The 15196-nt window shown below is 54.4% G+C and overlaps 4 protein-coding genes across 11 annotated transcripts; all 4 read right to left on the bottom strand.

Moving 5' to 3' along the window:
• Window positions 1-220: 220 nt before the first annotated feature.
• On the bottom strand, window positions 221-2957 carry Fkbp2 (FKBP prolyl isomerase 2). 4 transcript variants are annotated; one of them, XM_059248722.1, is made up of 6 exons: window positions 2824-2957; window positions 1403-1571; window positions 960-1072; window positions 800-846; window positions 441-476; window positions 221-366 (listed from the first exon to the last, which is right to left on the bottom strand). In XM_059248722.1, exons 1-6 carry the CDS (start codon window positions 2919-2921, stop codon window positions 305-307), a joined length of 525 nt encoding a protein of 174 aa, XP_059104705.1. In that variant the 5' UTR covers window positions 2922-2957; the 3' UTR covers window positions 221-304. The 4 variants fall into 4 exon arrangements, with proteins under 4 accessions (XP_059104705.1, XP_059104709.1, XP_059104719.1 ...); XM_059248726.1 differs by lacking the exon at window positions 2824-2957 and adding an exon at window positions 2725-2799; XM_059248736.1 differs by lacking the exon at window positions 2824-2957 and adding an exon at window positions 2275-2366.
• Window positions 1851-2718, bottom strand: LOC131897716 (translation initiation factor IF-2). The gene has a single exon (XM_059248719.1). It carries the CDS (start codon window positions 2678-2680, stop codon window positions 1859-1861), a length of 822 nt encoding a protein of 273 aa, XP_059104702.1. The 5' UTR covers window positions 2681-2718; the 3' UTR covers window positions 1851-1858.
• Window positions 2958-4790: 1833 nt separating the features above from the next.
• Vegfb (vascular endothelial growth factor B) lies at window positions 4791-9809 on the bottom strand. Of its 3 annotated transcripts, none has more exons than XM_059248696.1 (7): window positions 9705-9809; window positions 9144-9186; window positions 8688-8884; window positions 8424-8497; window positions 8199-8231; window positions 7752-7987; window positions 4791-5182 (listed from the first exon to the last, which is right to left on the bottom strand). In XM_059248696.1, the coding sequence occupies exons 1-6, from the start codon at window positions 9762-9764 to the stop codon at window positions 7774-7776; spliced, it is 621 nt and encodes a 206-aa protein (XP_059104679.1). In that variant the 5' UTR covers window positions 9765-9809; the 3' UTR covers window positions 4791-5182; window positions 7752-7773. The 3 variants fall into 3 exon arrangements, with proteins under 3 accessions (XP_059104679.1, XP_059104690.1, XP_059104686.1); XM_059248707.1 differs by having other exon boundaries at window positions 8688-8782; XM_059248703.1 differs by having other exon boundaries at window positions 7752-7886; window positions 9705-9808.
• Window positions 9810-10269: 460 nt separating this feature from the next.
• On the bottom strand, window positions 10270-14909 carry Dnajc4 (DnaJ heat shock protein family (Hsp40) member C4). 3 transcript variants are annotated; one of them, XM_059248668.1, is made up of 7 exons: window positions 14825-14892; window positions 14421-14534; window positions 12878-12971; window positions 12184-12368; window positions 11937-12101; window positions 10559-10645; window positions 10270-10477 (listed from the first exon to the last, which is right to left on the bottom strand). In XM_059248668.1, the coding sequence occupies exons 1-7, from the start codon at window positions 14881-14883 to the stop codon at window positions 10366-10368; spliced, it is 816 nt and encodes a 271-aa protein (XP_059104651.1). In that variant the 5' UTR covers window positions 14884-14892; the 3' UTR covers window positions 10270-10365. The 3 variants fall into 3 exon arrangements, with proteins under 3 accessions (XP_059104651.1, XP_059104659.1, XP_059104668.1); XM_059248676.1 differs by having other exon boundaries at window positions 11937-12098; XM_059248685.1 differs by lacking the exon at window positions 14421-14534 and having other exon boundaries at window positions 14825-14909.
• Window positions 14910-15196: the final 287 nt, after the last annotated feature.

Here is a 15196-nt window from a genome sequence, read left to right as displayed (position 1 = left end):
TCAGGAAACCTGAGACTGAGGCTGGTGCTGTTTCTCTTCCCCCCCATGCTGAGGATCCAACGTGTGTGTGTGTGTGTGTGTGTGTGTGTGTGTGTGTGTGTGTGTGTGTGTTGGGGTCCTCATATTAGGCCAGTGCCCCACCCTGAGCTATTTCCCCAATGCTGAAGCTAAGGTCTTAACCTAATTCTCTTAGGATCCACAAAGAAACACAGACTCACTCTTGGGGTTTTAAAGGTTTTTTTGTTTTGTTTTGTTTGGAAGCAGTCTGGTCCCTGACAGGGGTCTCCTACCCCTCTGCAGCCTGCTACAGTTCTGAACGTCGCTCAATCTTGAGCAGCTCCACCTCAAACACCAGGGTTGCTCCACCTGGAGGGAAAAGTGTGGTCAGACTGGGACCTGGGACCCTGAGAGTCATGGGGTGGGGGTGTTATGGGTATTACCTGGGATCTTTGGGGGAGCTCCCCGCTCTCCATACCCTGTCAAAAACACATAAAGACACAAAGTAAGTTGTGGCCAGGCTCCCTTCTAGCCCACATAAAGGATGATCTTGCCATAAGCAGGCAGAAGTGGAGGATGTAATGGAGAAGGATGAGGATGCCAAAGGTCTAGAGGGTCACACTACAGCTGAGTACAGGCCTTACCAGTTCTGACTGTGGGACACAAGCCAGACTTGAAGTGGCATGTACTACAGTGACTAGTGTGGGGACCAATGAAGCTGAAGTGGCTTTAACCACTTGATACATCTAAGTGCCCCCCCACACACACACACACAATCCCCCTAACCCCAAGGGCCTCTTACCCAGCTCAGATGGGATCACCAGCTTCCGCTTTTCCCCTTCACACATCCTGCAGGATGATACATGCTCAGCATGTCAGACACCCAGGCCCTTGCCCCACAAATGGGCCTTTCCTCCCACAGCTTATTTCCTGGATCACTGCAACATGGACCCCAGACTCACCCCAGCAGCCCCTGGTCCCAGCCCTTGATGACCTGACCAGTGCCGAGGGAGAAAACAAAGGGTTGGTTCTGTGGTACACTGCTGTCAAACTCCGTCCCGTCTTCTAGCTTCCCCTGTGGGACCATCAGAAAAGCAGTAAGGAGAGGTGACCACTCCAAAACCCCCTTCACCCAGCCACTCTCCCCACCCCATCAACATGGTCACCACAGCACTGGCGGTTACACTCCTTAAAAGTTGGGACAATGCCTTGGTAGCTAATGTACAGTAATTTTCATGCTAACACTTAGCTGATGAGTAAACTGAGAAGCAAGGTAGAATCATAGAAAGGAGGCCAAAGAGGGATGTGTTCAAGGTCATCTACCTAGTTGAGAGAAGAATAGGATTCCCAGTCCTTTCTGGTCTCCAGAGGCTGACAGCCCCAGAACCTCCACCCTGATACCTACCGTGTAGTGCATGTGTAAGACATCTCCCTTTCTAGACTTGATGGGACAGTGGTCCACACGTTTCTTCACTCCAATCTGCAGCTTCCGCTTGCCTTCGGCCCCCGTGGCTGTGCCCAGGGCACTCAGGCAAATGGACAGTACTGTCAGGACCCAGCTCAGCCTCATGTCTCTGTAGGCACAGCTCCCCTCCCCCGACCAAGGAGGGGGGGTCATGGAACTTCAGTCAGTATCAGGAGGATGCCACCCCCATTGTATCTTGCCTGTTCCTGGGAATCCCACTGTCACCACCCTATTCCCCTGGGCTCTACTGTCACACTTACCAGTCCAGTGAGAAGGGGGCTTGGCCGAGGACCCCAGCAGCGAGGGGAGGGGGTCAGGGGAGGCCACAGCAGCCAGGGCCCCGCCCCTTTACTCAATACCAGACCTTCCCTTCCTCCCGGTCCCCATCTCCATTCTTCAGTTCCCACCAGCCCCTTTACGCAAAGTCCAAACCCTATCTGGTTGCACCGGATTAGGCCCGGGACGACCCCACTCGCGCCACACCCAGCTGCCTCCTGTCCAGCACACCCACACCTCTGCGGCTGCTGCAGGTGGCCGGCCCCGAGGCACCCACACATCTCCGCTAGGCGGCTCTGGGGAGCCCCGGTCTTCCGGAGGCACACCCCATCCCGGCCCCGTGTCTCCTCCGCCAGAGGCACCCCCCCAGCTCTGAGCTCTCGGGGGCCTCCGGGGCACCCAGACTGGCCCCGAGTCAACCGGGCGCCGAGCCCGCTCCACCCACACAATCTCTCCAGGGGGAGTTCTCGGTCTACCGCGACCCCAGGCGCGGCCACCACGCAGACCGCCCCCACGTGGACGCCCCGGGCCATTACTTGGGCTTAGCTCTTCGCAAGGCTCCTTGGCCCCGCCCTTCAGGGAGCGTGGCTCCGCCCCCTGACCTGCAGCTCCGCCCTCGGCAATGCTAGGCCCCTTCTCCTGCACAGGTGCCACGCCACTCACCGGCTGAAGCCCCGCCCCCAACGCCTGGGACCCCACGCCCTCCGTCTCCGAGCCCAAGGCTCCACCTTCCACCTGCTCCGGCTCCTCCTCTAAACGCCAGACCCCGCCCCCCGGCCGTCCTAGCCCCTCTACGGGCCGCTGCGCTCCGCCCTCCACGGGCCGCTGGGCTCCGCCCTCCACTCGCACGAGCTCCGTGGTCCCTCCCGCCGCTGTTCCGCGTCCAGCCCCGAGTCCCAGGGCTCCGCCCAGTACGGCGTGAGAGCCCGCCCCCTGCGGCATTGCCAGACACTGGACCCCAGCCCCAATTCCCTCGTCTGCTATACCTCGCTGGCACGCGGATAACGGCCCGCTTCGGCCCGACCTGCCCCAGCCTGCCCTCCTGCACCCGAATCCCCCAGCCCGGGCTGTGGCCCCCCGCTCACCTCCTCGCCGCGCCCCCGGAGCCAATCCCGCTCGTGCTGTCACCTCTGCGCAGGCGCGTCCTCGTCGCTACAGGGCGGGACACGCTGCCCGCCCTCATTGGACCGTCCGAAACCCGCTGCCTCGCTCTCAGGGTGGGGCTTCTCGCTTAGCCCCGCCTCCTGGATTACCACGTGGATAAAGTCACTTCCGGCGCCCAGGTCACCTGTCGGGTTTGGTAAAAAAATGATTTCTGAAAAGAAGGCACTTCCGGCCGAGGTGATATGGTCAAGCAAGCATGAGTACCTGTGCCCAGAGGGGTTCTTGCCAGCACCGTGCTTACTTCTCTGGTCATATCCCGCACGCCTTTGGTTCCTGTGGGAAGAGCCCAGGGTTCGCAATGACAGCCCTGATTTGAATCCTAGGTCTTTCACTTTTTGGCTGGCTGCGTGACCTTGAGCGAGTTCGTTCTCCTTGTGGGGCGCCCTGTGACACCCATTCCACATGGCCCTGACCTATATGGACTCCTTTCGTCTTGTGGTCGGCAGCATCCAGGATCATCTTTGGTTGCTGCACGCTGCACGGTCACTGCGGTGACCTGGCTCGGCCTGGTCTACCAGTACCCAGTGGACATTTGTCAACCGAAGGACCCTAAAATTCAGAGGCAGCCAAACCTGAGTTAGGTTAGGGAGTCAGGTGAATTCATACCTGTCCCAGGCCAGTTTGCCTTGCTAAAACTGAGTACTCAAGATAACCATGGTGCTGACTTGAAGCCAAGGGAAGCATCTTGCATTTCTGATGAAGCTTAGTGGGTTCAGAGTTTAGCACTCAGGTTCTAACCATCATGGAGGCAGAACATGATAATCAGTATCACCACTGAGAAAGTTACTTAAACATAATAAAAATGGTGTGGTGTCCCATGCCTTTGGAGAATCAGAAGTTCAAGGACATCCCCAGCTATATAAAGAACGTTGAGCCAGTCTGGGATACATGAGACATTGTCTCAAAAAAACAAAACAAAAGGTTTAAAAGTAGCATCAGGGCTGGGGATGAAGTTGGTAGTGGTTGCTTAGCATGCAGGAATAGGTAGGTTTGATTCCCAGCCGTACATAAGTCTGTGTGGTGGTCTAAACCTGTAATTTCGGTACTTGAAGGTAGATGCAGGAAGAGTTGAAATTTATGTCATCTTTGACTACATGAAGAGGCCAGCCGGGGCTAAGTGAGACTCTCATAAATGGATAATAAGTATGTGGCCATCATCATCAGGAATTCTTCAGTTTACCCTGCTCCTGCCTTGGTACCACCTAGATCATGACCATACACTCGATATCAGTCCCTTCATTAGGGTGGCTGCCTATGAAGTCAATTCTGCCCCTGAATGTCTTGTAGTAGGACAAAGCCTTGGTACCTAGGCTGGCCTTCCCACTTTATCCAGGACACTGGAGAAGGGTGGACACTGAGCTTGAGTGGGATAGTTAGTTATCTCATGCTGCAGCTGATGAATCCTAGGGTACAAGGGATTGTACAGGTGGAGGAGACTGGGGGAGCGGGGGACATGGTTCTTAAAAGAGGCCTTGCAGCCACAGGGCCAGACTGAGAAATGAAAAGGGCAGTCACAGGGAACAATATCATAAAATGTGCCCCAAGGGAAATGGCTGTTACGTCCTGTTGTGTGAAGGAAGTCACACTTGTCTGGAGCCCAAAGGGTTCCAACGGCAGCAGTCATCTGGAAACAGCTCTTAAGGTCTGGGTCCCACCTTAATTTTCCTGGCCAGGGCAGACAGAATCTTTGTGGTGGGTAAGAGGCAGAGACTTCATGTAACAGACGTGACGAATCTGTGGCTGTAGCTTTGCCTGGGAACCAATGTTGGGCCCTGGGCCCCACTGGCACAGTAAGGCAAGCTGCAGGACTCAGATGCAGTGTTGCATGCTTTCCTGCCCAAGCTGGCCAGCCTGGAGAGTGGCAAACAATGACAGAAGTAAGCCGTGATAGTGCCTTCCAACTCTTTATCAGGATTGGGGCGGGGGTCACAGTTACTGTAACAGAGCCCAAATCCCATTATTTGCAGAGGTTTGGAGTGTTTGTAGTGAGGGGAAACAGAGCAGCCAGAAGATGCTCCCTAGACCAGGGTGTTTGGCTGAGCTGGTTCCCTGTTCCCCCTAAGGGGAGATATGAGGTTCCTTGTCAGTTGTTAGATGGCAATGCTAGGAGACAAAGGCTGGCAGGAGAGCTCTCTAAAAGGTCCAGGTCCTGGGGCAGCTTCCTCCCAGTCCAAGTCGGTTCTTCTACGCTCCTGTCTTCTCCCACTGAGATGGGGCCTATGAGGCAAATGGCCCTGCTGAGTCTGAAAAACATCTTGTCATTTTCGAGGCTTCCGGCACCTGGGGAGTGGAGGGAGGGATATTAGTGCTGGCTGGGGCTTAACTCCAAGCTCTTCTTTTATATTTATTCATTTAAAAAAAAAAAATCTTCTTAAATGGGCTGGAGAGATGGCTCAGTGGTTAAGAGCACTGGCTGTTCTTCCAGAGGACTCAGTTTAGTGCCCAGCACCCACATGGCAGCTCACAACTGTCTGAAACTCCAGTTCTAGGGCACCCGACACCCTCACAGACATACATGCAGGCAAAACACCAATGCACATAAAAATAAAAAAACTTTTAAAAAAATTGGGGGGGCGTGCTGGTGTGTGTGTGTGTGTGTGTGTGTGTGTGTGTGTGTTATATACTTGTGGCTTGATCATCCTCCACCTTTATCCCTTTTGCCTGGTGTATGGTGTACACCTTTGATCCCAACACTTAGGAGGCAGAGGCAGACAGATGTATGAGTTCAAGGCTAGCCTGGTCTACAGAGAGTCCAGTACAGCCAAAGCTATGTAAAGAGACACTGTCTAAAAAACAAAACAAACAAGAACATATTTTGCTCTTTTTACTCTTTTATGTGTATAAATGTCTGGCTGTATACGCACATGTATACAGGTGCCTGAGGAGGCCAGAAGAGGGAGCTGCAGCAGCTGGAATTGCGGCCCTCAACCAAGAGGGTTCTGGATCTGTACTCAGTCTTTTGCAGGAGTAGCAGCCATTCTTAGTCACCTCTCTCCACCCCCTCCACATTTTAATCTTTGGAGACAGGGTCACCAAGCGTGAAGCTAACTGATTCTTCTATGATGCTTGGCCAAAAATTCCAGAGTTCCTTTTGTCTTTGCCTGGGGGTCCAACACTAGGTTACAATGTATCTCTCTTACCTTTCTTCATGGAGTTAAGGATCCAAAGTCAGGTCTTCATGCTCAAATGGTAGATATATTACTAGCTGAGCCACCTCTCCAGCCCCTATTGTTTATTTGTTTGTTTGTTTGTTTGTTTGTTTATGGTATCATTTTTGTTTGTTTGAGACAACAAACAGTTTCTCTGAGTAACCCTGGGGTGTCCTGGAACTCACTTTGTAGACCAGGCTGGTCTTGAATTCAGAGATCCTCCTGCTTCTGCCTCCCAAGTGCTGGGATTAAAGGCATACACCACCACTGACCAGCATGATATCTTTTCTATTATATATATGAGTGTTTTGTTTGCACATGCAGTGCATATGTGTGCACTGCATGTACACCTGGTGTCTGCAGAAGAGGTATTGGATGTTCTGGAACTGGAGTTATGGATGATTGTGAGCCACCATGTGGGTTCTGAAAACCAAACCTGGATCCTCTGCAAGAGCAGAAAGTGTTCTTAACCACTGAGCCATCTCTCCAGCCCCTGTTTACTCATGTGGGCCAAGCTAGCTTCAAACTCACTATGTCACAAGGAATGACCTTGAACTTTTGAGTGCCACCATACCTGGTTTCATTTGGTGCTCAAGATCAAACCCAAGGTTTCTTACATGCTACACAAGCATTCTACCAACTCAGTTACATCCCCGGCTCTTCTTTGGTATTATTGTTTGTTGAGAGCACTTTGATCTACAGCCCAGATTGTCCTCAAAATCACTCGAGCCTCTCCCTCCTGAGTGCTGGGATTACAGGTGTGCACCACCATACCCAGCCTCTCCCTCCTGAGTGCTGGGATTACAGGTGTGCACCACCATACCCAGCCTCTCCCTCCTGAGTGCTGGGATTACAGGTGTGCACCACCATACCCAGCCTCTCCCTCCTGAGTGCTGGGATTACAGGTGTGCACCACCATACCCAGCCTCTCCCTCCTGGGTGCTGGGATTACAGGTGTGCACCACCATACCCAGCCTCTACCTCCTGAGTGCTGGGATTACTGGTGTGTACCACCATACCCAGCCAAAGCTCCTTTTTTGTCTTCTTGTGGGTTTGTTTTCTCAAGTAGCCCAAGCTGGCTTCAAACTCTCTCTGTAGATGAGGTTGACCTTGAACTCCCAATCCTTCTACCTCCACCTGAGTGCCAAGATTCCTGGCATATACCTCTATGTCTGGTCCCAATCCTCTCAATGCATTTCTTTTTCCTTTTTTGAACCCTGTTTCCTCCTGATACTCTCTGGGGTCCTCCAGGGCCTGGCCCATATATCATAACCCCATGGAACACAGAAGGGCTACTTAAGCACTCTAAGCAGAGGCACATGGGGCTCCCATACTCCCTTGCTCTCTCGCAGCCTATAGAGCAGAGCAAATGGGCTTCTGTGAAGACATAAAGCTCTGCAAATTGGACAAAGTCTTCTTTAGTTCCACTCCAGGAGATGGCTGATTGCTCAGAGATAAGACCGGATGCCCCTATCACAGTGCTCAGCATCCTTTACTGGTGGTGGCATCATCTCTCCCACTGTCTGACTTGTGTGTCCGAACTTGAGCTGTGCTTTTGCTGATCTGGTTGCTAGCAGATGCGCAGTAAATGTTTAACACATGCACCTGGCTCCTCCTTCCCTGGCCTTTCTCCCACTGGCAGGCTCCCCTGGACCTGCTCCAGGACACAGCCTTGATGTGCCACCCCATAGACTCCTCACCTGCAGGTGTCTGGGTTGAGCTCTAAGCCCCGCCCTTGGCAACGGAGGAAGCTGCGGCGTCGGCAGCGGCAGCGGCAGGTCCGGGGGTCAGGGCGCTGACGGCGCTGGGTGCAACGTGGGCAGAGGGTCCTGGGGCTGGAGTGGGATGGATGATGTCAGCTGGGGAAGGTGCTCCCGGGGCAGAGTCCCAGCCCGGAACAGAGCGGGGCTGGGGACGGTGGTGGGGTGTGGCAGCCCTAGGAGGAGAAGCGACATGTCTGGGGTGGAAAGAGTCTTCCCAGGAGCTAGGACTGGCACAGAATGCATTGATTTGGGGAGCATGAAAAGGAAGGGGTGTCAGGTGAGAGGAGAAAGCAGAGAGGGGCTGCGGCCTCCTGGCTCACTTGTGTACCTCCTAACCTACCCATGTGCTCTCTCCTGGACCAGCAGCAAGTCTCAGGAACTCACCTATATGGCTTCACAGCACTCTCCTTTTTTGGTCTGAAAAATGAGAAGGAGAGAGAGGAAGAGAGGAGAGAGATAAGAGAGGGTCAGGAAACCCAAGCCTCCTGCTCCCTTGGCCCAGGATCCATGCCTACTTCTGGCTCTACTCTTAGCCACCTGGTCCCTTCTACTATGGTGCAGTCCCATGCCTGATACCCCCACCTCATGCTAGTTAGTCCTGGCTGGCACCTGCATTCACATTGGCTGTGTTCTTCCAGGGACATCTCCCCCAGCTGACTGCTCGGGTACTGGATCATGAGGATCTGTACTCAGGAGAATGAGGAAGAGATCGTGAGTGGTGGGGGGCCAGCAGAAAGACAGAGAAAGGGGATACTCATGGGCTAGAGGAAGAACAGCCAGAACTTCCCGCCTCCTGTGTATCTGTCTCTGGGCAGACCCAAGCCCCAGAGCACCATTGTCCCATCAACACACACGACCCATAGGCCCCAATACCTGCATTCGGACTTGGTGTTGCCCAGTGGGCACACATTCCAGGCCGTCGTCAGGGCAGCAGCCACCACAGCGCTGCACGGTCACACAGCTGGGCACTAGTTGTTTGACCACATTGCCCATGAGCTCCATGCTCAGAGGCACCACCACCTCCCTGGGCTGGCATGTGGCACGTGCATAAACATCTATCCATGACACCACTGCGGGCAGACCCAGATGGATTAAGTTCTTACCGGGCTTCCTGACACTGCTTCAAGCATGGAGCCTCTCTGTGACCCTGTCACCACCACCCCAACCCTCCCTTTAAACCTTGTCTTCCTCTGCCTCAGTTCCCTCATTTGGGAGAAATGGCATCTCCCAAAGGAGTTGGGATCACACAAGATGAGGGACATAAACTCAGGGCATGTGCCAACCCCTCTTAGTACTGGCTGGTGTCAAGTTATTGTTAACTACTATTACCTTTCTTCTGGTGGCTGGGGCCATCAAACTGGGACACAGGGGCCTGTGGGAAAGAAGATACCTGGGCCCAAGGTGCACTCTATAAGGGCTGGTCCTGTGTCTGTGTAAGTGCTCTGGCCCTGAGTCAGGTTTCTTGCTCCTTTCTGACATCTTTCCAGATTGTTCTGTTCACAGGACCTCGGCTCTAATTTTCCTTGTCCACTTAGCCACCTGGGACTTTTCCCTGGCCCAAGACCCACCAGACATACTATGGAAGTGGCACTAAACCCCAAGCCTTGGAGCTGGGCTTGTTTTAGGTCAGGAGCGAGGACAGTGGGAGGCAAACGAGGTTCCGAGGGTACTGAGGCAGTCCGCCCCCCAGGAGCCCAGGGGATAGGGTGGGGCGGGGGAGTGGCCCGGGGGCTAGGGCTAGGGCTAGCCGGCCTGCATAGAGGGGCACCCAGGTTTATGCCCAGTTGGACCAGCGGATTCCCTCCGTAGAGGTAGCGGGCGCCTCCCTACTTCCGCCAACCTTGAGAGGGCACCGCGGGCGGGCAAGCTGGACGTGGTGGACGCACATACCTGGGTGCGGGCCAGCTGCAGCAGCGCGGCGAGCAGCAGGCGGCGGAGCAGGGGGCTCATGGTGCCCGTGGGGGCCGCGCGCCGGGGGGGCCCGCATAGCCCTAGCCTGGCGGCGCGGGGGGCGGCGGCAGCCAGAGCCCCATGGCGCGGGCCCGGGCGCGGGGACCCGGGGCCCGGCGCGGGGGGCGGCTCCTCCGCAGCCCCCTCCCGAGCCCTGGGCGCAGGCAGCGCAGCGCAGCGCCGCGGCGGCGGCTGGAGGATCGGGATGGGCAGGCGGCCGGTGGTGGTGGCGGGGACGGCGGGCGGCAGGGACCGCAAGGGTGGCAGGGGGCCTGGCCGGGGCTGGCGGGCTGGAGGCTCATGTGACCTAAACAGGCGCTCCCCACCGGGCTGCGGGCGGAGGCGGGGCGGGGGCGGAGCTGGTCCCCTCCGAACGCCCCCTCCGGCCGCTGCAGGGGAAAGGGGACGCACCGCCCAGGAGGCCGGGCTCCGGGCTCCGGGGTCGCTGCACCAAGAGGTGAAGGGTGAGGAGATGTGTGACCTGAAGGACCGAGCCAGACAAGAGTCTGAAAATGAATTTATTGCACGTGTTGTGGGAAATGTGTAGTCCTGGACAAGCAGCAAAGAGAGAACCAATGCGGGTCCCACCAAAGTGAGCCCCTCAAGGGCTGCCGTCCTGGGGCACAATCCTGGGGCCTTCTGGAGGCAGGGAGGTTCCGTTCCGAGGCTTCTGCCTCTGCTGGCGCTCCTGCTGAATCCTGGCTCTGTTGGCCCTGGAGAAAAGATAGATGGGGCAGGGATCCTGACGGATGGTTCTGGGGCAGGGAGCGAGGCAAGATGGAGCAGTGACAGACCTGGCCCTCGCCCTTGTATCATTGTAGATGGCTGTGATGATCCGATCCTTTTCATCCATGAAGCTCCGGTGCACCTGCTCCAGCTTCCTGTGAGGGAATTGCAATTAACCCTGGTTCTCCAGATTCTGCTGTCCCTGAAGCCCTGGTCTCAACCAGGCTCTAGAATCTCCCACACAACTTCACATCTCTCCTCCTACCAGACAATCCTGTGATAAATTGGGGGGAAAGGGGCACAAGTTGGGTGGTGGTGGTGCACACTTTTAATCCCAGCACTTGGGAGACAGAGGCAAGCAGATCTCTGTGAGTTCGAGGCCAGCCTGGTCTACAGAAGGAGAACGCGTTTTAGGACAGTCTGGGATACATAGAGAAACCCTGTTTCGGGGGGTTGGGAGGAAGGACATCAACTGATCCAGGTCAATGCAGGGCTGAGTGGTACCCTAAGTCCCTGGCTAGCTTGTGAAGATTGGTTAAACAAGTCTGAAATCGGGGTGCCCTTCCCGGGAGATTAGAAAGGGGACATGTTTCTCTCATCTCCATTGCTGAACTAGGCAGTCCTGGCAGTGGGCACCATCCTTTGGGTTTCTGTGCTGTAGAAATCTGGAATTACAGCATGCATGAAGGAGTGGGGTGAGCCCCTAGCTGTCAGCAAGGGCTGTCTCTGTCACACTGCCCTTGTCCTCCTCACTCCCTTCTGCTTTCTTTCTATATTGAGACAGAGTATAATGTGGCCTAGGCTGCCCTCAAATTCAGTAATGTAGCCAAGGACGACACTAAACTTAAAAAAGGAAAAGATTGTGTGTGTGTGTGTGTGTGTGTGTGTGTGTGTGTGTGCATGTGTGTGCATATCTGTATGTCATGTGTGTCAGGTTTGCTTGAAGGTCAGAGGAGGGCATTAGATCTCCTGGCAGCTGTGGACTATCGTATGTGGGTGCTAGGAATTGAATTCTGCTCCTCTATAGGAACAGCAAGCAATCTTAATCACCAAACCATTTCTCCAGCCCCCAAGCTGCTCATCTTCCTGCCTCTGTCTGCTGAGTGCTGAGATTACAGGTACCCACCACCATGCCTGTTTTATGACGTGCTAGAGAGAGAACCCCAGGGTTTTGTCTATGCCCTCCTTGTGCATCATTTTGGATGACTCTAGCCTCACCAACATCCAGCACCAAAGATTAGCATTCAAGTTATGAGAAACGAAGCAATTTTAGCCCTTTCATGCAATGCTGCCTTTACCCAGCAAGGCAAGGCTCCAAAGACTGATTTCACAAAGTTCTTAGCTTGAGAGAGACAAAGTATGCGGGTCATAGGCAGCTGTGGCTGGCTGGCCACAGCACTCTTCACCCACCCTCTGCCCAGTACCCCAGGAAGGACGGAGAGGCACCTGAAAGCGACATAGTGCAGGCCCATGCCTGCCAGCATGAGCAGGAGGCAGTACCCTAGTACCCGCTGGTTGTGTTTATGTTGCTGCCGCCTTGCCTCAGGCCCCTGTGGCCTCACATTGCGAAACTGGGCCCAGTATTGTGCGTTGGGGGGTTCCCAGGAGCTGCTGAAGAACAAAAGAGCAGTGGAAAGATGAAGCTCTCTGGAAGACTTCAGGGTGGGGATACCACGAGTCAGGACTACGATACCTGTGTGTCTCTTGGGTATACTTAGGCTGGGCTGTGGTCCCTGAAGATTTGGGGGGACTGGCTGAATGCAGCTGGTGGTCATAGTTGCGACGACTCTCCTCACGGCTGAGCACTCGGTAGGCCTCATTCAGCTCCACAAAGCGGCTATGCAGGGCTGGGTTCCCAGGGTCTCGGTCAGGGTGCAGCTGGGGTGAGACAGGGGTCCCCTTATCTCATTTTCCAGATCCTTCCCAGGACCTATCCTGATGATGTCCACCCATAAAGACTGACATCACTCCCACAGACCTTGCCACTCACTCACAGGCTTGCTGATCCCTCCCAAAGGCCAGAGAATCACAAAGTACAGGCTCCTGTACTTTTCAGAAAAGCAAGAAAAGCAACCAGATCTTTAGTTCACATCTGTGACTCCAGTTCTAGGAAAGTGGAGATAGGGGGACCACTGAAAGTTTGGGCTACAGTGTGAGATCCTATCTCAAAAAAAACAAAAAAAAAACAAAGAAAAAGAGACACACCAGAAGGACCCCTGGCCTTGCCAGATTCTTTCCTCACAGAGGATATTGAGTACCTCCTATCCATGCAAGTGGAAGGAATATGCTACCAGCTAGAGATACAGACCTATCCCAGGAAGTTGGAGTGCCCCTGTGTCTGGCTCAGATCTCATCTTCCTCCCTCCTCACCTTGGGGACACCAATACCTCTTTTGACTTGGTGAAGAAAGCACGTTTAACCTCTTCAGCACTGGCACCAGGATGCACCCCCAACAGTTCATAGTAATTAGTAGGAGCAGGCCTGTGGAGAGAAGCCCAAACCTGCAGATGCTTAGAAGACCACAGGGCACCATTGCCCTGTCCTGCTCTCCTCCCTGGGACACACCCTTAAGTTCAGTCACCAGGAACTGAAGTTAATCCCAAAATACATCTAGCCCCCAGATTACCCTTCCCTTTGGGGTGATTCAGGAATGGTCAAGACTTCTCATTTTCAAAGTGTAGTCCTCAGACTCCTACACCACAGACCCAAAAGGTTCTGCTGCTGCTTTTTTTAAAAACAGGGCCTCACTAGCTTTGTCTGACCTGGAACTCCCTAGGCAGACCAGACTAGCCTTAAGGTCACAGAGCTTGCCTTTGCCTCCCAAGTTCTGGGACTGGAGATGCATACCACCATCCTGCCACCATCCTGGCTAAAAAGCTTTAAAGACTTATTACTTAGTTTTATGTATATGAGTGTCTGTGTGTATGTGCACCACGTGAATGCCTGGTGCCCCCAACAGGTCAGAAGAGTGTGGTTGTGAGTCGTCATGTTGATGCTGGGAATCAAAACTGGGTCCTTGGGTTGGAGAGATGGCTCAGAGGTTAAGAGCACTGGCTGCTCTTCCAGAGGTCCTGAGTTCAATTCCCAGCAACCACATGGTAGCTCACAACCATCTATAATGAGATCTGGTGCCCTCTTCTGGCCTGCAGGAATACATGCAGGCAGAATACACTGTGTACATAATAAGTAAATAAATCTGAAAAACAAACAAAAAAGAAACCACTGGGTCTCTCTGAGCCATCTCTCCAGCTCCTGAAAACTTATTTAAAATAGCAGGTTTTGATGTAAGGTGGTGTCCACTTGTAATCCCAGCGCTTGAGAGGTGGAGGCAAAGTCCGAAATTCATTGGCTAAATGCCTTGGCTATTTAAGTAAGTTTGAGGCTAGCCTAGACTACATGAGACCCTGTATCAAAAAAAAAAAAAAAAAAAAAAAAGATTTCCTGGTCTCTCATGCATGAGGTTCTGTGTTCCAGTGCCAGTACTGAGGGAAAAAAAAGATTTCCAGGCCAGGTATGATGGCTGTGCCTGAACTCCAGATACTCTGGAGATTGAGTTTGGAGCCTTGCCTGGGCAACAGGAAAACTCCATCTCAAAGGAAAAGGAAAAGGCAGATTCCCCCCCCCACCCCCACTTCATTCCTCCTGATTGGGCGTCTCCAGATTCCAGCCCAGGAATCTAAATCTTTGTACCCAACCTCCCCTTTCCCAGAGTATGCACAGTGAAGCGAGGCAACATACCAGAACTACGGAAAGAGCACTGGGTTTGATCTGACACTTATCTAATCCTGGGGCTCTGCTCTTAACTCTTGATGCTTAGTGTCCAGCACCGAAGGTGAGGGTTATCTGGGACAAACCTCTAAAGGCACTTGACATATAATACAGAGACAACTATCTCAGAACAACACCGCCAAGATCTGGAACTCAACTCACCGCTGCCCTGCGGCGGCTGTGAGAAGTCGGGTGGAGGGGCTGCGGGGCCACAGCCGGAATAGGCGCAGGGGCAGCAGGAGCACCAGGGACGGCATGATGACGGCGGGCGGGCAGCTGGGAAGGGGAGGTCCCCAAGAGGGGTGCATTGGGTCCCAGTTGGGCCGGACTTCGGGTATCGGGGCAGAGGGAAGGAGCCTGCCTCAGTTTCCCACAAAGGCAGACTTAAGCAGATTGGGAAAGGCCTCTTTACTAAGAATCAGATGCTGGGGCCCTGACCCTTCCAGCACTGGCCTCCAAGTCTGGACCACCAGCTCAGGACCGGGGACACCCCTCCCCACCTACAGCGTTAGGGGGGCGTGCGAAGGAGGAGCCACAGCCAAGCCCCGCCTCTGTCCCCTACTCACAGGCTCCGCAGTCGCCGCCATTTCCTGCCCCTGTACAGGCCCCGCCCCCGAGCTCTCATTGGCGTAAGGCTCGGGCCACGCGTAATTGGGCAGGAAGCTGAGGACGTGCAGCAAAGGACCCGCCCCCGTGCGCTCATTGGTCTAGGGCGCCCGAGTCCGCGAAGCGGAAGCGTTGGGGTTCCTGAAAGGACCGCTGTCTACCGGTCTGGCCTCGAGGAAGGGCTCCCGCCCCGTCCCGCTCAGCAGTGAGGCGCGGTTCAAAGAGATGCTTTCGCTGCGCCGTGGCCCACATTCACCAAACGAGAGGGACACACAGAGGCTGCGCTATGGGGCCCTTTTTTGTTCCCTTTCTGCCACGTGGTCAGCCCTTCT

This window comes from Peromyscus eremicus, chromosome 1 (genome assembly GCF_949786415.1).
Source record: "Peromyscus eremicus chromosome 1, PerEre_H2_v1, whole genome shotgun sequence".
Lineage (NCBI taxonomy): Eukaryota > Metazoa > Chordata > Mammalia > Rodentia > Cricetidae > Peromyscus > Peromyscus eremicus.
Note: the sequence above shows the minus strand (reverse complement) of the source record. Positions and strands in the feature narration are given on the sequence as shown.